General features: G+C 40.1%; 1 protein-coding gene across 20 annotated transcripts in view; it reads left to right on the top strand.

The window, feature by feature from the left end:
• Positions 1–22,411, top strand: part of adgrl2a (adhesion G protein-coupled receptor L2a) — a 126,828-nt gene that overhangs the window by 64,967 nt on the left and 39,450 nt on the right. For 19 of the 20 annotated variants that reach the window (XM_084723328.1, XM_084723334.1, XM_084723329.1 and 16 more), the window contains exons 4-5: positions 4,626–4,735; positions 12,413–13,213. In XM_084723328.1, coding sequence (XP_084579454.1) covers positions 4,626–4,735; positions 12,413–13,213 — 911 coding nt within the window. Of the gene's footprint in view, positions 1–4,625; positions 4,736–6,278; positions 6,339–11,297; positions 11,313–12,412; positions 13,214–22,411 lie in introns of all 20 variants that reach the window. The other variant, XM_084723335.1, reaches the window with a different exon arrangement.

The following is a 22,411-nucleotide window of genomic DNA, read 5'->3' on the forward strand; positions in this document are numbered from 1 at the left end:
CTAGGACTATGCATGGAAGAAGTCATTAGGGTTTTTTCAATTGGTCTCAGGAGATGGCCAAGGTTTCACAGATGAGAAGGAATCACAGTCACACAGTCCCGTGGATCAGGGCGCCCCTGCTCCACAGCTCTAAAATTAGGGCAATATATCAGAAAGAGCTATCAACACTTATGTCAACATTGTTTCAAAAGAAATATGAGTTTTTTTCCTCTCTGGTGCTTACGTTCTGTTGTTTAATACATTTGCCTGAGAAACGATGGCAGGTCTATGTCTCATTAGTGTCATGAATTTTATTTTTTGATATCATTCTGTTTCATATGCCTAATATAAAGCAGGCATTCATTTCCCGGTCTCATTGGAATCTGTTAGATAAAGCACTGTAATTTATATTGCTCCTGCATGATATGCTTATGCATGAGCAGAGGGGACAGAATCATCAAAGTGACCATATAATATATGGAAAGCGCTGCAGAGTCATGAAATATTACCCACGAAAACAAGCGGCGTATTATGGGCCCAGCATGAGGTGCATGTTTTAATTCCAAAACAGTGATTCATTTCCATAAAAACAAATACAATATGCTGATATTCTCATCTGTTATCACACGTGAAGGTCATTAATAAAGTGAAATTCCCCTTGAGACCTTCACTAAACACACAGATGCACACACACAGACACAAATATGTGTTATTATGGCTCTGTGATATGATATAATGCTTTAACATTGCCAAAAGCCACAAAATCCCTTTTTATTTCTTTTGGTGAAAGTGCTCTCTGTTGAAAAAAAAAATGTGTGAACTCTTTTAATTGGCATACATGCTGATTGGGAGAAATAGAACAGGAGGAAGAGGGAGATGAATTGCCTTTGTGCTTGAGAAAAAAAAAGAAAAAAGTCGTGGCTAATTCTGTTCCCCGCCGTTATTGTGATTTAGAGGGTTTTTTTTATATGAACACAGGAGCCGTTTGTTTAAGTTCCCGAATAATTTTTCTGTGCTGTAAACCATATAATACCCTGCATGCATTCATGGTATGCAGCTAAAAATGTGGTTGTTCTCAATCTGAAACCTAAATAGCGCCAATTTCCAGCCCCCTGTGTCAATGCCATGCACCTCGACAGTAAGCAAGTCTCCACTGTTCCACTGGGCTGCCTAATATTATATTAATAACATTTGGACACAGAGCAGTGATTACCTCAGCAGCCCAAAACAAAGGCAAAACCCAAAGCACAATACAATGCTACCAGTAATACATTTTCCAATGATCTGCTGTAAATGGGCGCACTGGTCTGTGATAAGAAGAAACAAATATTATCTCTGGTCCCTGCTAAATCAGCAGAACAGAGTTATTGATCTGGCTCCTCGCCCTGCCAGTAGAATTTTAAGTCCCTCTGGTTGCAGAGACGGCTTGCTCGGGGTATTGATGTCATTATCATGATTTCAGTACAGCAAAAGGGTGGTCACCTGCAATTCCCCTGGCCTCAGAACACAGCACAGGCTCAATTAGAATGTCTGCTCTCCAGATGTTAAAGGCAGCGACCAAAATTAACTTTTGACACTGCTGAGAAAGGCTGGTGAAATGAAAAACAGAATGTACACACACACACACACACACACACATATATATGATACCTAAACATGATTTTGTTTTTGTAAGAAAACAAATTTTATATCCAGAGTATAAGCTTAGGTATTCCATGTGATTTTTAAATTATTTTTATTTATTTAGGTTCCCTGTTAGTTTTTTATCACTACTCCTCTTGGGCTCCACACAAATACACGAAAAGACAAAATATTAAAACATCACGTTATGGATAGTCAACACCATCAGCTAAACAAAACGAATAAAAAATAGGAAAACAGTAAGTCTCTCTCATTTATAATGTCACCTCAACAGTAAATCATTAAAACAAATAGTGCTACAACTAATCAGCAAATGAATCGCCAACTATATTAATAATTGATTAATCGTTGTGAGTCATTTCTTAATAAAAAATTCTCTGATTTGACCTTCTCAAATTTTATAACTCCTCTATGGCAGTAAACTTTGTAACTAATTTTTATGGACCAAATGCTAATCAATTATTCAAGAAAATTAATAGATAATGAAAATAACTGTTAATTGCAGCCATAAAAGCAAATAATAAAATTGTAAGATAGGCATAAACAACTGTAAATAAAGAACTGCACAACACTATGTAGCTTAAACCAATTTCTGTCTTAATAACTGCTGTTCTTAGTTTCTTTTTAAAGCTGATGTTACTGATAACCAAGCTTATATTTAGCCGTAGTTCTATTATTCTGTTTTGACATAGACGTATAGAACTTGTCTCTGTTCTTAATCGTATGTCTAAAAAATGTACCATAAATTACACACATTTTTCTAAACACAGAACTCACTCTGATAGTTTTTCTTTTTAATTTTTAGACAAGTGATGCCTTGATGAGTATTTTGGTATTTTTTTGCTCTTCTGGGTGGAGAATTATGGAGGCTCCAGTAGAAATCATTAGTGAGACCTTTGATGGCATTTTGGGTGCAAATTCGAGGGCCTCATCTAGCTACTCAGCATGTAGACCCATTCAGAGAAGGAGCAAACTCAAATCAATAAGTCGGGACATTTGAGTGAAACACACAGACTTTGTTTATCCCGGGCAAATGCGCCCCACGATACACAGATGTAGGGGGTAAATTCCAAAATTGCATGAGGTCCCCGTGCAATTGTAGTCCAGTGTGAATAAGGCTTTATCTGCTTCCACATATATTTGGTGCATTGATTGGTGCTGTTTATCTACATTTTATTTAATTCCAAATTTTATTCCAATTGTACAGGAGCAGGTACATGTATAACACCACACACACACACACACACACACACACACACACACACACATACACACAGTAGGGATTTGATATTATCACGACTAGCAGGGACAAAGTTAAAGAACAGAAGGAGTGCCAAGCAGTGTGTAGCTGTGAGATTCATTCAGAAAACCGGGAATGTAATACACAGTTGGCCAGTTATTGACTAGGCAGGTAATATTGCATGATAAAAACGCTGCAGAGCCTTTTGGATTCTTTCAGTTGGCCTATACAAAGTCAGACAGATTATCCAAGCTCTTGAAAAAGACATACAGAATGGTGCAGCGCACAAAGGGACCTCTTTGCCGCCATACGTGTAGCAGAGAAGACCCAGTAGGCGAGTGCAGAGTAAAAAGCAATGGAGCTGGCCCTGAATTTATTGCTAATAGACTAAATAGCGATGCTGCGTGGTGGTAACAGCAGCTCACCATTCTTTTCGCTGACTCCATTAACATCTTTGTTGGAGGATCTGAATATTCACCAGCCTGAAGATGAGTTAAGAATATTTATTATTGCTTTTTTTTGTGCTCCACTTGCTTTAATATTTAGGATTTGCCAGTGATTCCCAAACTTAGGCTCAACGTGGAATGAGAGAAAGGAAGTAGTTCTCAGCAACGTTAACTCTTTAATGAGTGTGTTTGGCATGTGACCAAAAAAAAAAAAAAAAAAACACTTCAAAGAGGATGCAGCATAGCTGAGCAGGAGCCTGTAGCTGCATGTTTCGACTTGACACTGCCAGAGTCAGTGATGTATTGAATTTCTTTGATTGACCCTTGCTGTCCACTGAATACAGTTATCTAGTCAGTGCTGAGAAAAACAAAGTGAAATCAAAAGTCAAACCGAAATGTGACCCTAAAATTAAAAGTCAAATCGAATTGTGGATTTGGACGAGAACTTTAAAACACAGTGGCAAAATATAGCTGAGGTCAAGAAATGTAACAACCACGTCACTACCGGTCTAAACTGTAAACTACCACAAAACTACTACCAACATAAACCACCATGTTCTGACAGAACATAACATTTGTAACATTTGTATTTTTGTATGTAAAAAGTAAATTTATTAAACTACTCACTCCAGGAAATGCGTGCCATCACTACATTAATTCAGTACGAAGTCTCGTTTTGATCTGCTCCCATTTGTCCCGTTAAAGATATTTTATTTCACTGGTAAAACAACTCAACATTTCTTGCATCCAATTTAAATGAGAATGCTTAACATTGTTGTGACATTTTATTAGAGCTGCAACAATTAGTCGATTAATTGATTAGTTGTCAACCATGAAATTAGCCGTCAATTATTGCGATGACTGATTAATCATTTTGAGTCTATTTTTAAATTTAAAAAAATCTAAATTTTCAGATTTCAGCTCCTCAAGTGTAAATATTTTCTAGTCCTTTATGAGAGTAAACAAAATATATTTGGGTTGTGGACAAAACAAGACGTTTGAGGACATCACCCTCGGCTTTGGGAAACATCATTTTCTTGCATTTTATGGGACAAACAGCACACCAGTTAATCAAGAAATTGACTGACAGATTATCGATAATGAAAATGAATCATTAGTTGCAGCCCTACAATTCATGATATATTTTTGTCCCGAGGAGAGACTAAGATTCCCCTTTGGGTCTCAAGCTGAAACCGTTAGGAAACCCCCTGCCTTTGACGATTTCCTTTGCTTGAGAAGCCTAGCATGAATGTATTTAAGGATAAAGGTTATTGTTCCTAAACGTGTTTCTATCTCGCTCTTTTTTTTTCTCCCATCAGATGCAACAATCGGACCCAGTGTATCGTGATCACGGGTTCAGATGTCTTCCCTGACCCCTGCCCGGGGACCTACAAGTACCTGGAGGTCCAGTATGAGTGTGTGCCCTACAGTAAGTATGACCCTTGTGTCATGAATTGAAAACTCTCCCTCCTCCCCTCCCCTCCTCTCCCCCTCTTCCTCCCCCACCCTCCCATCCTCTCAGTTTCCTCTCTTCCTTTCTGCCCCTTGTCTCTGTCCCCTCTGTGTCACACCACATCCTGTCCCATTTCTTCCTCCTGCCTTGTCCAGACAGTCTGCTCTGTTCATGTGCAACACCTTCCAGCACCCTTTTTTCCTCTGTCTCTTCTTCCATCTGTGTCACACCATGAACTTTTCATGAAATATGACCTGTAAAACCCTTTGGTCCTCTTCTGTACTGCCTTTATTATTGATGTGCTCGCCGTGTTTCCAGCGGATCGACGAGCCTGGTTATGAGGTAGCACAATAGAGGGAGGGCAGGGGAAGGAAGTCATGCTGACTCTCTGTGATGGCAAGCGAGTGTTTCATTACTCAAGTCTTGTAGGGAGAAGTCTATCAGGCGCAAAACACAGCTCACCTTGATGGCTTAATATACATCCATACAACAGGTGTTGGAAATACGTTAACAGATGTTTCATTATGTAACTCAACAGAATGGCTCCACTCGTAAGTCAACAAGGTAATATTTCATCAGAAGAGATAGTGTTAACATTTTGCCCGCTCCTCAGATGCTAAAATATTCATCGCCATTCAGCTCCCAAACAATCTTTAGATTGCCCTTTGTCCTTTAAGCTGCCACGTTCATTTGCAATTTGTGAGGGAAATTCCCCCATGTAACCTTTACAAACTGATTAATGACAAAGATTCAGATGAATTGCCAGAATCACTAATCAGGTGGAAATGAAATAATTAGAGTGGGAGTGATGGCAAGATTTGGCAGCTCTTGTAGATTTAAATGAGTATTTTGTACACCGATGTCTGTTTTGTATCGACCGAAAAGAGAAATTTAGCTCCAAATAATGCATCTTTATTCTACGCTGCATTTTTATATTTCTGTAATATATATATTTTATATAACACCTTTTTCCTACATGGCTCATTACCGGTATACCTATCCATGCTGCTCCCCTTAGTGTTGAATCAGAATGCATTAGTGAACATCATTAGGTGGTGAAACTCATTACAACTTAAAGGTTAACCTCTCCAAGGCTTTGAGGACCTGTAATTAAAAATGGAATAAGCAATAATGAGTATTTGAGTCCACCTTATTGAGCAGACCCAAATCCTGTAGCTTTTCCCCTAAACGCCTAACTGCTTGTTTTCTTGCTTTTTTTGTTTTTTTTTTCCACTTGCCTCATAGTTAAGTGAAGTATCGATCCTATGTCTTGCTGTGTTACCTCAAACCTTAATAGTAGGATTAGCCTCAAGGTGCACTCATGTCCACCCACTGTTATGATTGTCTTTTGCCTCCTTCTTGCACCAAGGAAACAGCCGAGACTGCCGTAGTGTGGTGAAAAATAAACTTCTGCCCAAGGACTCTAAGTCCTGGCAAAGTCTGTCGAACAGAAAAATCCACTTTACTCTATGCAGTTTCAAACTTGCATGTCTGTAGCCCCATCTTTTTGCTTCTCAAGGTCCATGCCCAACCAGAATAGGACCAAGAACACAGAATGTATCCTATCGCAACTGCCCCGGTAAGTGCTTAGTGTTCTCCCAGTCTGATCCAGTCCACACAAGCCCACTCCAGCCTTTCCCACTCAAGCCCTGTTGTAAACTGTGCTAGATTGTGCTTTGCAGCCGAGTTCTGTGTTATGTTTCTTCCCTCTTACCAGCCCTCTGTTTCCTCTTCCCCCCCAAAATAAAATCCATATACCCCAGATCATTTTGTAGAGTCAGACTAACGCAGAGAAAGGCAATCATAGGGGAAGATTTACTGAGCTTTTCCTCACCAGAGCAAACCCTCACAGCAGTTTTCAGATGGGATAGCAAATACCTTACTCCAGTTTTCTAGTTTTCCAATGGAATAGATCATATGCCAAATACCAAGATTTGTGATTAAAACATTGCAGTGATTCAGGAGCTTAGGATCCCCTGGATTTGCTCAGATACAAGACTTGAGAAGTTGTTTTGCAAGAAAATGTATTAAATCCCCATTAAGCTGATCAACAGCGGGACCACAGACAGTGTCCTCATTTTGACTTGTAACTCCTGCCCCTTAAAGTCTGTCCCATGAAATACAGCCAGCAGTTTAATAACATAATATTATAAACAGTTGTTTTCTGTCTCTGTCACTGACTGAATGTAGTGTGCTATCAAATTAATTCATTCTATTGTCTAAGCATTTGCATAATCACACAAGCAATTTTGGATTTTTTCACTTCTGTGCAAGTGGCTTTTTGCAACAAGTTGCCTGCATTTCCACCATTTTCATCCTTTTGGCTTCATAATTTGGTTTCTTGTCATGAGCTGCCCTCATTAGCAACATTATCTTCATGTTCCAGCCAAGGATGTAAAATTTGCCTTCACCTGGCACTGAATTGCCCTCTGAATTGGCTCTGGTAATTGCTTGAATCAGGCAACATAAAAGCCAAGACATTTTTATTTAATAAGACTGCACTGTGCAAGCTATTCTGAAATGCCGAACCAAAAAAGAAAAAAAGTTGCCATTTCCATTCTGCCCTTGCAAAACTGTAGAGTTGTGCCAGTGGGCATAAACAGTCCTCAATGCTAATGTTTTCATTTTTCATCACATTTTAATGCCAGTAAACCCCCTGCCCCGTGTGACAGTGATGGCCAGATTATGAAAATTGAAGTTAAGCTGTAACAGCATGATTTTTTGGGGGCCCCTTTGGTGTTTTTCTTGTGTTTTTATTTATTCAGTGTAGTTTACATGATGCTTTAATTTAGATTAAACACTGAAGCCACTAACCGAGTCTGCGGTTGACAGCAGACATCCATCCATATCAGGATGGAACGCCTGATTATTAACAGTAATTATTAATAGTCATTATAATGTGATTAGTGATAAGTCATAGAGAGCAAAAAATTCCTAGAAAGTCTGTAATGTCTTTTAGAGAAAGTTTAGGGTGTTTGGGGTTAGTGTGGGTGGGGATGTGTCTCATGTTTGTTTGTTTGTTTTTAATGTTGCTATATTAAAAGTGACTGACTCTCTTCCCTTCCCCCTGTGCAATCTGCAGGAAACCTCCCCGGCTATCTGACTCACTCTCTTCATCCACTGACCGATTTCTGATCACACTGATTGCTATTTCTATTTTTACATTTCTACTAACGTCATCAGGTCTTCCGTCATGTGTTCTCCTTTTCCTTCCAGGTTTCCTTCTCGCCATCTTTTCTCTGTCCTCTTCTCCTTGCTCTGCTCTGTTTTTATGTGGCTGAGGCAGCTTCTGAGAACTCCACAGTTTTTTGTAATTTGTAATTTGTTTGCTTCCTGTCCATGTTTGATCTCTTAGTTAGCTGCAGCACATTTAAATTTCTTCTCCAGACCGGCGTGCATTCATTTACGGATCCCTCTGAATCTCTAGTTTCCACTGCTTTTTTTTAACCACTGAAGCCTAGGTCAGACTCAACAATTATAACCGATTCAAATTCTGATATCAACCTGCGCTAATTGGAGCCGGAGGGTTGCAGGATTCAAGGGAAACCTAATTTGTGATTGCTCACATTATTCCACGGTGCAAACTGGCCCAAAATGTCTACAATTAGTATTTGAACGCTCATTCTTGCAGGCCTTCTGTGGTTGAGGCTTTGTTTTGTGAATTCACTTGAGACTGAAATCTGAGAAAGACACAGCCAAAAACTAATGCAAGTGTAGATGAAGGACAAAAGAACTGACACAAGCAGTCTGTACTTGAAGATTAACATCTCCACCAGTAAACAGTTACTATATTGTTGAAAGAATAGATCTGAAATTAGATTGCATCAAATAGGAATGTGCCTGAATCAGTGCTGGTAGAAATTGCTTTTTAAGTCAAAGAAGTTTCAAAACAATGAAATGAGATAAACTACATTTCTCCGTTGAATTTGTGCACATTTCAATACCACATAATAAGAAGTGATTGAGAATTTCTTTATAATCATATTTTTCCTGAGTTTCATTGAATGACATTTTTCTGTGATGCTCATCTTAATTCCCTCACATTTTGTCAACAACGTGCTAATTAAACAGCAAGTAGACTGATTGTTGAGCTCAGTGGTTCTCAAACTTTTTCATGTAAATGACTCTGACAATAATAGATGTACATTAGACCACTGACACCATTATGAGAGGATTTTGTCTTAAGGAATGTCTTAACTCTGGGTAAATTTTTTTAATGTGTAGGTTTGAACATAATAAAGTCAAGCAAAGTGATCAAACTAGGAATTTTGAATTACAATCAATCAAAGTGGCCAACGCTCTTTCCTCCCTTATTTTCCAACTTCCAAAAAATATGATAAAAGTTAAAATATTATATTCCTCCTTTGGTTGAGGACCCCACTACAACCCACTCCAGGCTTGAACAGTCGTCTGGTCTGACCTTGGCCTCAGACTAACCCGAGGAACGTCTCTTCTGAAGATTTTTTCTTAACTGGTCATAAATAATTGTCAGTCTTGTTGTTGCAGTTAAAAATAAGCTGGTACTCTTTTTTTAACTTTTAAATCTTGTGATGTTTTATAAATCAGTCTCATTTTGACATCTCAGATTAATGGACTGGGTAATGTTTCTTAGCACAGTTGCCTTCAGAGTGTCTTTGAATGTGCCCATGTTGGCTAATTTATTGCAGACGTGATTTGGAGGCACAAAGTAACTCAACAAATTAAGTGCAGTGCTGTACTGTGGAATTAAATATGTTTCAACAGTGAGTGCACATAAGCTATATTAATGTATTTTTGCTCCAGTGAATTACACTGATTACCTGCTGCCTTGATAAGGCCACAATTAGTTTGTTTTTTCTGTGTACATATGGCTTCATAATTTTAAAAGTAGCGAAGTAAGATTAGCGGGTTACACAGGGACTTTTGTTCATGTTAGTCATAGACTGTATAATAAAATGTGGACGTAGCTTTTTGGTCTGAAAAGTGAAGCTAATGTGGAAGTGCCTTAAACCTGCGTTCTTTCTAATGGCCTGCAGGGGGTGACTCCACTGGTTGCAAGGAGATGTTTGATGTATGTAAGCTTATGAGGAAATTAATGTACTTTTCACTTGATTTATTACCTCAGTAAAAGTTTTTGGAATGAGTTTATGGTCTCATCCACTAATTTCAATTCGTTTTTAAAGTAAAATAGCTGATAAAGCAAGGAGTGTTATCTTGTGATTATCAAGTAGTTCATAGTGACCTCAGTCGGAGTTGAAATGCAACAGTGTCCAAATATGGTTTCAAAAATCCATGATGGGGACGGCCATAATGCCAAACTCAAGGCTTCAAAATGTTACTTTACAAACCAGTGAGTGGCTACGTCCACGACTTTATGTACAGTCTGTGGTTTAAGTCAGGTGTTTCGTTCTCTAGAATGATAAAAATTGCCACTTTTATTGTATTCAAATCTATTTCAAAGATCTAGCAAGGAAATATATTCTACTTTATATTAAGCTTTTGTCTTTTTGAAAAAGAAACACTTTCTTTTCCATGTAACTGGGTTTGGTTTATGGTGGTGGGTGGATTAAAACAAACAGCAGTTTGAAAGCAGCTTGGTTTGGCTTGTCAACAAAACCAGAGTCATGCTGAGTGAAATTACAGTAAACATAAATAAAATGAGGCAATAAATGTCACTGTACTGTATTTCACTTTAATGCTACTTTATACTTTTACTTCACTACATGTGTAATTATAAATGTACATGATACTATATATATATATATTTACTTTTTTATGGTGATATACAAAGTATTATATGGTAAAATTAGCACCACATTGATGAACTACAATATTAAAATATTCTTACATGTATTTGTTAGTGATAAAGACAGAAGAATACAATATTCTGTGGTACCATAACACTTGTAAAGTTGCCATTCTGCATAATGAATACTTTTACTTTTGATACATGAAGTACACATAACTGATAATGCTTGTACTTGTACTCAAGTACCATTTTGAATTCAGGACTTTTGCCTGTAATGGAGTACTTTTAGACTGTGGTATGTGCTATTTTTACTTTTACTTAAGTAAAGGTTTTCAGTAATTGTTCCACCACTACTTCAAGGTAGTATCCACAGGATTGTGTCAAGTCCCAGAAAGTTATTTTTTATAGTTTTTATAACTAAAAGGAGAGATCCTTCTCCCAGAATTGCTCACCTATGTATCAAACAAAAATCAAAAATCTTTTACCTCTGAATGTCAGAAGTCAGGCCATTAGTAATAGCACATACTCGCAGGCAGTTGGCAGCTTGTCAAATCTAAAATCCATCCACCACTGTGCTATAAACCAACTCTCGATGTTCTAATCAAACCCTTTCTCTAAGACAGGACCCTGATGCCTGTGTGTCATCTCTCTCACAACTTTCCTGCTTTCTCTAAATAGGTCTACCCGTCTTTGTCCATGTCTCATAACATGTTTCTGCATATGTAATCGTAGCGATGACAGTTAATTCATATTAATCTCTTTTTTTTCCCCTTGCACCCCTTTCATTCTCTCTTCCAACGCTTAAAATAGAAGTGGAGCAAAAAGGTAAATAACAGACACGATCCAAACCCTAGCTCCTTGTTTTGTGGCATCTGGCTGTAAAGTACCTATTTTCCCATGGTGGCCCCGACTTACGCATCTTCAGAATCCCCCCCTACTGTAATGTTAACGGCCAGTGTATTGCAACAAGGGAAGTGAGGCTGGCCATAAAAAAGACAGCACACAAGCAGCCAAAAGATGTAAATGGGGGCGTATTGGCTGCAGTCCATAGGGGCTTCCTCTCCTCATTCTCCCTGGGTGCTTTTGCTACTCAGCAGAATCTCTCATATTGCCTGGCTTCCAAACCCTTTCCATAGCATGCCATGGTAACAGTGTTTCTTGGCCCTTTTTTCAAGCTATTGATTTCTACTGTCCCCTTTCTCTCAGAGCCCCCTCCCCTCTTTCTCACTCTTCTCCCCATTATTCTCACCTGACCACTTGCTGCTCTTTCCTCTGTTGATTCTTATGCCTCCTATGCCTCAGAGCAACAACCAAAACACCTCAAGAGACCCGTAATGAAAAGTTTTTTAAATCTTAATGGTTGTGACATTTGCACCACTTCGTAATGACAAGCCTCTCAGGTATATACCATAGTAATGGTGGTGTTACTGAGACACATCAAAGTACACACAAACATTTTGCAGACTCTGCTGACTCCTGCTCTCTCATAACCTCTCCCGTCTTGTTGCCAAGTGACTTTAGTTGGCTGCATTTATTTTTGTTTACAGGACCAATTGTTTCGTTAAGTTTTGTTTCTGTTCTACTTCCCCTCATTTGTGTTCTACTCCCAACAGTAAATGTCTATGAGGCCAAGCTTCTTTCTTTATATATTAAAACATTATGCTTAATAACTTTCCTATTCCTTTTTTTCTTTCTATGCACAAAACCAAAATCCTTATACTGCTTGTGAATATTGGCTATAGATGTTAGTTGTGTTCTGGCCACTCTTTATTAATGTGTGTCTGTCCCCACTCCTCGTGGACAACCTGTAAAACAAAATGAAGACATTAGAGATTATATGGATGTTACATATTGTTTTGTGTTTTTTGATTTCTCACATGTTAACCTGTGTCCTGTTTCTTATTCTACTCTTCTCCCATTGCTAGTTTTTCTTTGTCCTGGGACTCTGAAAGCTGTCGGTGATCCTTCCTTTCTATTTGAAGCGGAGCAACAAGCCGGCGCCTGGTGCAAAGACCCACTGCAAGCCGGCGACAAAATCTACTTCATGCCTTGGACTCCTTACAGGACAGACACTCTCATTGAGTATTCCTCCCTGGACGACTTCCAAAATGCCCGGCAAACCGTCACCTACAAGCTGCCCCACCGGGTGGATGGGACCGGATTTGTGGTGTACGACGGTGCCGTGTTTTTCAACAAGGAGCGTACCCGCAACATCGTCAAGTTCGACCTGCGGACTCGAATCAAAAGTGGCGAGGCGATCATCAATAACGCCAACTACCACGACACGTCGCCCTACAAGTGGGGCGGTAAAACAGACATTGACCTTGCGGTAGACGAGAACGGGCTGTGGGTGATCTACGCCACAGAGCAGAACAACGGCATGATGGTGATCAGCCAGTTGAACCCCTACACGCTACGTTTCGAGGCTACCTGGGACACGGCCTACGATAAACGCTCAGCCTCCAATGCCTTCATGGTTTGTGGAGTACTGTACGTTGTGCGCTCCACCTATGAAGACAATGAAAGTGAGGTCAGCAAGAGCCTGATTGATTACATTTACAATACCAAACAGAACCGTGGGGAATACGTTGACATCCACTTTCCCAACCAGTACCAGTACATCGCAGCTGTGGATTACAATCCGCGAGATAACCAGCTCTATGTGTGGAATAATTTTTACATCCTGAGATACAATCTGGAGTTTGGCCCACCTGATCCAGCACATGGTAAGAACCATGCAACCCCCCAATCATCTCTTCTGCAGACAATATTGTTAAATTGCATTGCTGAAATCATGATTTTAGCTGCTGTCAAGTGCACTTTGATATTCCTTTGGTATTCCCCATGTATGTATTAAGTGTCACAGCTGACTGATTTTTAATTTAGAATCTAATATGTGCTAGATATGTTACGGAAGCTTTGGAGTGTAGGAAAGCATCTCGGGGGGTGAAGTGAGTGGGGCTCTGTGGTAAACAACACCTCGAAGCCAGTTACCATATCATAAGGGATCAGTATCTAGGGGATTTGTGGAGGTTTACCATCCAGGCGTTCCCCGAGTCCCTGGTGCTAAGGCTCAAGGGACCCCTGCTAGCATATCCCTTTTTTTTAGAGGGAGTAAGACAGGGACAGAGAGATATATTTTCAGTTCTGGAAACATACATGCCCGGACAGGTGCAAAGTCTAGCCCAGGGCAAGGTTAGATCATTCCCCAAGTGATGCTGAAACTCCAAATCTCCATTGGCCATTAAAAAAAATACTTCACACTCTGTAGGCGAACTGTAAGGATTCAAGGTTCTGCTGAAGAGAGGAGAGACAGTAAACACAAGGGAGAGGGATCAATCATCCAGGGTCACATCAGCAGCGTATGTTTTTAATTTAGCTGTCAAGAGCTGAGGGGAGGCTAGCCTAGGCCTGCGATAGTTCTTACAATGAGAATATAATAACAGTAATTATCCTAATCCCCTCCACACCCTGAGTCCTAAGTCCACGTAATGCTTGACGCAGCCAGCGATGAGCCACGGAGGTCAAGCAACTTTTCCACAGATTATCCGAGAGCTCAATATTTATTAATGCGTTTGCTCGTCCACTTTTGTATTGATAGGACATGAGCTAGGGCTGCCAAATTGGGTTCAGCCGGTGGAACAGCATCAATCCAGTCGAGTCAAGGCGAGCTGTACTGTGACAAAGAATGCAGTCCAGGTTGGAAAGCAAAATTAATATGCAGAGGGGGCATTGAGGAGAACGCTGCCTCAATCACGGACAGCAAGATAAAAATGTTTTCTTGTTTTGTTTTTCCAACTCTGAATAACATGTTTGAAGTTTCTCCACTGGCAACAACACAGATACTTTTCAAAATACTTTTTTTTAAATTAAAGGGACAGTTCACACCAAAATAAAATACTTTTTTTTTTTCTTTTACCTGTAGTGCTGTTTTCCATCTAGATAGTTTTGTTGTGAGTGGCAGAGTTTTGGAGCTATTAGCCATAGAGACATCTGCCTTCTGTCCACTGTAATGAAACTAAATGGCACTTGGCTTGAGATGTCAAAGTCATGGGAGATATCCCACAATAACATGGACCAATTCTCATCACGAAGGTCTCCAATATAATTAATAAAAGGTTCACTAAAGAAGGTGGGACCGACATGGGAGTAGGTAAAATAGCAGAGTCCCTGATTGGCTTTGAGAGGCTGTTTATAAATAAGCTGCAGTCTGATTGGACTAGACTCCCTGCAAGCTTGTCTGAGCTGAAGATACAGTTTGACTACAGTAACAAAGTGACTGCTTTCTGCTTTCTAGCAGGGGTTGTTCCTTCTCTAAATCACTTAAATTCTGCTTTTTTAACATGTCTGACCACAGATGAACAGTTCGTCTATGATGCACAGTGACAACACATGGTTTTCATAGTCAGCTAGTCAACTGTTCCATGAAGCCCCTCATTCTGGTGGTTTCCCCTGAGGAAAGAAAGTAGTTCCAGCTGAACCTAGAGAGAAAGTAGTTCCTACACGAGACTTCTCACAACAAGGTCTGTGGATTACCTTGAGTAACTGGGTCATGATTTCTGGAAAGAGACATTGCTTCTGAGTTTTCTTTAAACGTATTTTTTTTACACTTTGAGCACCACAAGCTGAGTGCCATCTAGTTCCTTTATATTAGATGGACGGCAGACATCTCTACAGCAGGTATCTCCAGAATTCTGCAACTCACACCATAACTGTCTAGATAGATATATCGCTCTACAGGCCAGAGGAAAAAGATGTATTTTTGATTTTGGGGTGAGCCAGCCCTTACAACATTTGCATACTACAGAGTACAAGTAAATTTAGAGCAATTGGGGAATATTCTCTAGTCAAAAGGTGTTTCTTTATTTTAGTCATGTCCAAATCATAATGTCTCAGAGTGAGAATTCAGATGAGCTGATTTAAAGCAGCGCCTTGCGTTTGCACGCAGCTGCTGAAAAAGTGGTCATAATATCACCTTTTCTGCTATCTAATAAAAATATATTGGAGCATGTCTTTACATGCCATTATGTGTTTATACACAGTAAACTGATTATTAAGAAATCAAGTAACAGCCTCCACAGCAGCCTTTATTTTCAGTTTAGCTGTTATGGATTCTTGGAATAAGCTGTGTATAGACAGGCTGCACGCTCAATTGATTTATTCATTTTCTGAATGGACACTGATTACTGATAGAGGCTTTAAAGGGATCTTGAAATAAGACTGCATTATTATTTGTGTGTGTTGCACCTGTGTGCATGTGTGTGTGTAAGGAACTTGCGTTACAAGTGTTTATTCACACAGTCAGACCCCCCAAGCACCCAAAGGAGCCCATTTCCCATCCTGTAGATCATGTTTAGAAACAAACACTACCTGACGTACTGTACTCGATCCTCAGGGCTTCTGTATTCACACATCTTTATTTTAATGTCAACGAGGACTCTGTTCTCCCTTCCTGACAAATGAGACATGAGCCTGGCCCTGCTGCTGACTAATGTATGTTGAGTTGCAGTCGATGAGTGCAAGGCAGAATGGTCCAGGATGATCATCAAGATGTCAATAAACTTGTCCTCCCACATGGCTGATGTTGACACATAAATGATGGCACTTTTTTCTGGCTGTCACTGGATGCCCTCTCTGTGATATCTTGATGCTCGTTTCAGCGCCTGCTTCACTAGACACTGAAACAAGCCATCAGAATGCTTTTGTGGTGTTAAAAGTTGAAGGTACGTGTTTTGAGCAGCGCTTTTTAAAAAAACTAAAAATCAAAAGAAACTCTAACATGTGAAAGCTTGGCACTTGCACATGAAGAAAGCATTGTTTGTTCAACAGAGCATGGATAATCATCAATGTAGCTGATAGAGCTGTGTTAATTGTTTGACTTTTTTTTTTAAGTCAAACTTTAATTTAACCACAGATTTCTCTTCTTAAAGAGAATTTTAAAGCATAAACATGAGGATGAGTCAACTATATAATTGTGGGGGGCGAGATTGATGCTGTATGCATTTGCCGCTTTACGCTGCACGCCCCACTCCCTTTTCCCCCGTGTTTCAAGAGCACAAACAACTCCATTTGTCGCAAGATTCTCTCCGTCATGGAACGCAATCATATCAAAGTGATGTTGAGACCCTGTGTGGCAGACAGTTGGGTTCTTGTCAAGTCCAATAACACTGCTCATGTCGAGGCAAGATCATCTCTTGTAGGATTATGGGGGAGTGGATGGGGTCACATCCAACATGCAGCTCCACTGGAAGTGGACATTAAATGGGTCAGTAAGTCTCTCTCTTGGCTTTGGCCAACAGCGCCATAATCCACTCATTTAACCATGGCTGCATGCCGGTTTTCCTTCTTGCATATAGGAGCTCATAAAAAGACATATTCCTTTGTCGCATCTTGTAAGTGACATGATTAAATTGATTTAAATTAGGTATTCCCAGAGAAATCTCATTATGCACCCATTTCTGTGGACCGTTTATTCATGCCAAGCTCTGATACGTGGTCTCAAACCACTGAGTAAGCATATCAAAAGCTATTTTTTACTACAAGTGTGCACAAACAGACTGCCTTCACTGCCTCAATGGGACACAGGTGAGCTTCAGAAACCTTTTATTTATCCCTTGTCGCAAAATTAGATTCTGAATAACTTCCATATAAAAGCCCCCGGCGCTGCAGTTAACACCCACACAAATCAAGACCTTCTCTTTAATTGTTCAAATGTCAATACATTTGCATATAGTCTCAATCTTTGCTGCATCCTCAAATTATACATTTCCATGTGGGGATCGTAAGGAAAGGAATGACCCAATTTGTCGGAAATTACAAGGTATGGCTCACTGACGCGACTTGCCAATTAGCTAACAAAACTCTGCATGTGGTCGAAACAATGCCCTGTACTTTGTGTGTTGTAAAAGTGCTTCACAATGCAAAAATGCTCAGCTGTTACAGATGCTTGTGAGTCATATGCATTAGCAGTCACCCCAGAGAGCCTACCTCTTATAGTCTGATGAATATACAGCTCTCTAATAAGCACCTCTATGATTCATTCCTGTCTTCTGCAGCGCTTACATAGAGGTCAACTTGTGCATGGCAACATTTAGAGAGAAAGCAGGGAAAGCGCAGAGAGAGATGTGGATACTTTAGACATCAACATCAGCCATCTGAGGCGCTCAGGTAAAATGGCACAGACTTCTGTCTGCTACATGGTCAGCAGAGGTGCAGGAGCAGGGATCAGGATGTGTTAAAAATGGCCAATTTGTTTGTTTGCCTTGACAACAACCGCCTCACCCCACCCTCCCTCTCCCCCCCCTGTCAGCTGCCCAAGTGGACACAGCAGTGTGAGAGGAGAGGATATTGATGTGGAAAATCACCCTTTTTGTTTTTGTTTTTCTGTCCTCCTGTCATATTCTTGCTCTTGTTGTTTCTTTCCTCTGTCTGCTTCCATCTTATTGTCTTGCGCTTTTTATTTCATCTCCTTCGTCTCTCTATTGGATTCAGTCTAGCTCTTTCTGTCTGTCTTTCTCCTCTGTCTTTTTTCCGTTTTTCTTTTCCCCTTCTTCTTCTGCCTGTACTCTCCGTAGCGACTCTCAGTCCTCCTCCTCCGTGATCGTCCATGAAGTGTGCCCTACATCTGGATATTTGCATTTCTGTGCGTGCATGTCCACACATATATGCTTCTACTTGGCTCCTCTCCTGAAGTCGGGCTAAAGCTTTGGTCAGACTGTTCAAATCATGCCCAATGAAAGCAGTGCGCACTAAATGACAGGATTTAAGTAAATCCTTAGCTGTGGCTTCTGTAGAACTGTACGCACACAACAACAGGACAAAAACGGCCATCAGGCACATCACATGCTACCCAGTTTCATCATTCAGGAAGATTTATCTACCAGGGGAACAATTTATAATGATATCATTCCACTGAAAAAATTGCATGAAATATAAAGTATTTTTAAGTTGTGATTGCACACATTTTTGATTGACTTATTGGCTAGAACAGGCAGGAAGTGAGACTAATGTAAGCCACCTATTTGCATGAAAGTTTTTGTTATAAGCCACTTCTCTCTCCTTCTTTCTTGTGTTCTTTCCTGTCAACCTAAAGTCCTGCTGGTTATTGTCAGGATCACACTGATGTTGACTGACTGCACAAGCCAGGACCAGACCAAATCAAACACCTCACTGTACACAACAAGCTGAAGAGAACTGCCCAGAATGTGTGTAGAAATCCCCTAGAGCAGGGATACGGAACTTGCCGGGGAACACTTTTACAAAATGGCAAGAGGACAGGGGCCAGTTAAAATACCAACGTTAATAATATTTATCAGATGAAATGAATAAACATTAAAAGGCCCATAAATCATCTTTCTTTGAAATTCTTAATTTTCAACTAAACTGACTTAACTTTTTAACTTAATTAACTTGGTACAAGGATTGACTGTAGGCCCGTAAGTCAGATAAATCAAAAATTTTAGCGCGTGTAAGTCGCAGTCAAGGGATATTATTGAAGGTTTACTGAAAATCTGAGTGTGAATCAATTTATTTTCATTGTTAATAAGAAAACGGTCAGCAGGTCAATTCTGGCTCGTGGGCCACAAATTTGAGTATCCCTAAAGTAACCACTGCCTTCTGCCTTAGGCCTTCTGCCTTAGGCTTAGGCAGAAGCTCATGGCAACTAGCTAGCAACGGCTAGGACGAGCACACCGTTAACGCCGTGGAAACATTTGGTAAAAATGTAAGTACAAATCCCAACAGAACATAAAACTTAGGCCTAGCGTTTTTAGACATTTTAATGTGGAAATGTAGTATATTATAACTTTAAAGGTGTCCCCAGAATTTTGGCCGGCTTACTGAGCTGTGTAAGCTGTGAAGAATTTCTGAGATATTAGGGCACTTCTGGGGAGTGTATCTTTAGTTAAAGGCCTCATTCTTCACTGCTGGACTGCAGGATCTCCCTATATGCCAGCTTCTATTCTTTATTTCTCCCATGTAGCTTTTTTAACCACCTTTTTATGGCATAGTGCAACGTTATTCTGTCTACATCGTGACCCACTGGTCTCATTCTTGGTTACGATATAGGGGTGAATTTAACCTGGGTGATAAAAAGGGGGGAAATCCCATGATGGGGATTTATAGTCTTGTTCACAATGTCTGTGATATTACATCGTGGAATAATACCTAACCACCCAGTGTCTGGTGGCAGTAAAGGCAACTCAGCACTTGAGGCCAGGAGGTCACCTGTTCCTTCTGAAATCTGATCTTGATCTCCGGCGCTCCTCTCCTGCACTGAACATCGTAACATCATGAGGGCCAGTTGTTTCCAGACGAGGTGGAACATTTCATCCAAAAAACACACCTCAAGATAATGTTTTCTCATGTTCCCTGAGCTGCTAGTAGTCACCAGTGCTGCTGCTGCTGCTGTACTCAGTTTGGACAAATGATCCTCGCTGTCAGCGTACAAGTATGTGGGCAACAGCAAACCCGGGGTTATGATTTAAAATGTCACAAAGAGTTGTTTTACATAAAAGAGGGAGAGGAGGGGGGGTGTGATTATGGTTACACTGAGCCGTATAGCCAAGGGGATCCACAGTCTCTTGTTTGATTACAGTCTGACTGTGAAACAAGGCGTATTAAAAGAATTATTACTCAGACATCACAATGGTCCCCCATCACTCCCTGACACACGCCTTTGAGGAGATTTATTTCACACAGGCCTGATTATTGTGTCGATGTGTGCGTGTGTTGCTCTAATCGGGTTTGCGTGCTTGCATGTATGTGCATCTGTTTGGAAGTGTATCTGTATCTGAACAACTCTGAAACTGACACTCTCCTGTGTGCGCGGCATTAAATATCAGTCTGCTCGGCACACTTAGAGTTAATACTTGAAATTTGAGGCACGTACTGTACAGAGAAAGCTGCAAGGAGGAAAAAAAAAACTGTAGTCTGGCAGCTGCTATGTCTGTTCTCTATACTTTGGTGTCATTCTGTGTGTGAGGGTGTATATGAGTGCGTTTATAAGCGTCTATGTGCTACCTAGTGTGTGCGTGTGTGTGTGTGTGTGTGTGTGAGTGCACGCTGTCTGTGTCCATATGAATCAATGCGTTTGTATTGTGGGAAAGAGAAATATTGGAGATAGCAGTAAATAACATAATCCAGCTATTAGGTTTTGTTCCCTAAGACATGGACGTATACTGTACCCACCCTCACAAGGACATGACTCATGGGAAATTATACGAATTTTCACTCAGCTTTCTTCATATTTACTGCTGATACACAAGCAATCATGCGCCGTGTTCCCCTCCACAGCTACAAATGCAGTGCCGAGTGAAAGACGTGTAATCCAATTTCCTTTGTGTATTATTGTTATTATTGGTAGATATCAAAATGCATCACAAACGTATTATAAATCATCACACTGTTTCATACTCAAGAACAGCTCCATTTCCATATGAACCTCCCAAGGAAGGGTGCATCCAGAGAGGACTGAGTGAACTGCATGTTTGAATCAGAGATGTTTCAGTGGCGGCATTAGCACAGGAAACAATTTACACGTTGTTTTTTCACAGTTCAACACCTTATTTCAATTAACCTGTGTTCTGTGGAGAGTGACTTGAAAGCTGATTGGCTGCTTGTTTATTTTCCATCTGCTAGATTCTCTTGGTCCCGTCACAGAGCCGGAGCGTGTGCCCCCGTCTGAAGGCAGAAACAGACTTTGAATTATTTGAGGTTCCACTGACTTGTTAACTTTTGTTGTTTCTCTTCCATTAGGAAGTGATAACCACATAGAGGCCACATTTCACAGTGTTCAAAAGACACTGTTTTTTTTATCTTAAGCATGGGGTTAGTCTGCCGCAAAAAGGGAACAAAGAGGCAGATCTCCTAATAGGGCCGCACAATTAATCGCAATATTATCAAAATCGCAGTATGGCCAAGTGCAATATCCAAATCACAGAAGCTGCAGTTTTTTGATAGTAAAATGAAAGTAAAATGTGTGACAAAACAGCATGATAATGAAATACTGTAATACTGCAAAAATGCCCTGGCCTATAAATCTTGTTCTGCAGTTTTATGGAAACGTGTTTGCTGGGTACAGACCCCAACAACTGAAACATCATCATGGTTTAATTTATTTATTTTTTTAATGAAAATGAAAATTGCGATGTAGAAATGATATTTCCCACCAGCTGTGAATCACACTGCAATCGAAATATCTGTCAAAATAATCACAATATGATTTTTTACCAGCGATGTGCAATATTGGATCTTTGCCAATTTTCCAACTCGTTTTTCTGATTGCTGATACTGATCACCAATATACACTTTATAAAATCGTTATTAATTAACATATTATTATGCCTTCTCTTATCATGATGGCCCACTGGCAGATGCAGACATAAAATACAATGCTTTTCAAAATGAAATACTGTAATTTTCTAAATGGACACATTCACTCAGCAGAAATATTGGCGAATACAATATTTCATTTTAAAACCTTTATCCGCCGACACTGATGTCAGGCCTTTAGCATTGTGCGTCCCTATTTTTTTTACCATATGGTGGAGCCTTATTTCCTAAACAGCATCACTTCACATCATCACGTGATTGTTTCATGATGTGACAGGGGATAAAAGAGGGGGAAAGTGAGATCTAATAATTCATTTTAACTTTTTATGTGGCAAATTAGCTGAAATAAATGCAAAGTTTGTGCCCCCTTACCACTTTTCCCCCGCCCTCACAAGATAAACAGCACCTGGTAATGTGTATGAAACATTACCCTGATGAACAACCATGCGGTGCCTACTGAAAGTGAAGCCATTAAGCATAATATAAAAGACACACACGCTGTCGGTTTTCATTTGTCACCCCTGCATGACTACTGAGTCTTTGTAAAGTCTCATCTCATCTACGTGTGTGTGTGTGTGTGTGTGTGAGTGCTT

This window comes from Lutjanus erythropterus, chromosome 7, assembly GCF_056507025.1.
Source record: "Lutjanus erythropterus isolate fLutEry1 chromosome 7, fLutEry1.hap2, whole genome shotgun sequence".
NCBI classification, from domain to species: domain Eukaryota; kingdom Metazoa; phylum Chordata; class Actinopteri; order Lutjaniformes; family Lutjanidae; genus Lutjanus; species Lutjanus erythropterus.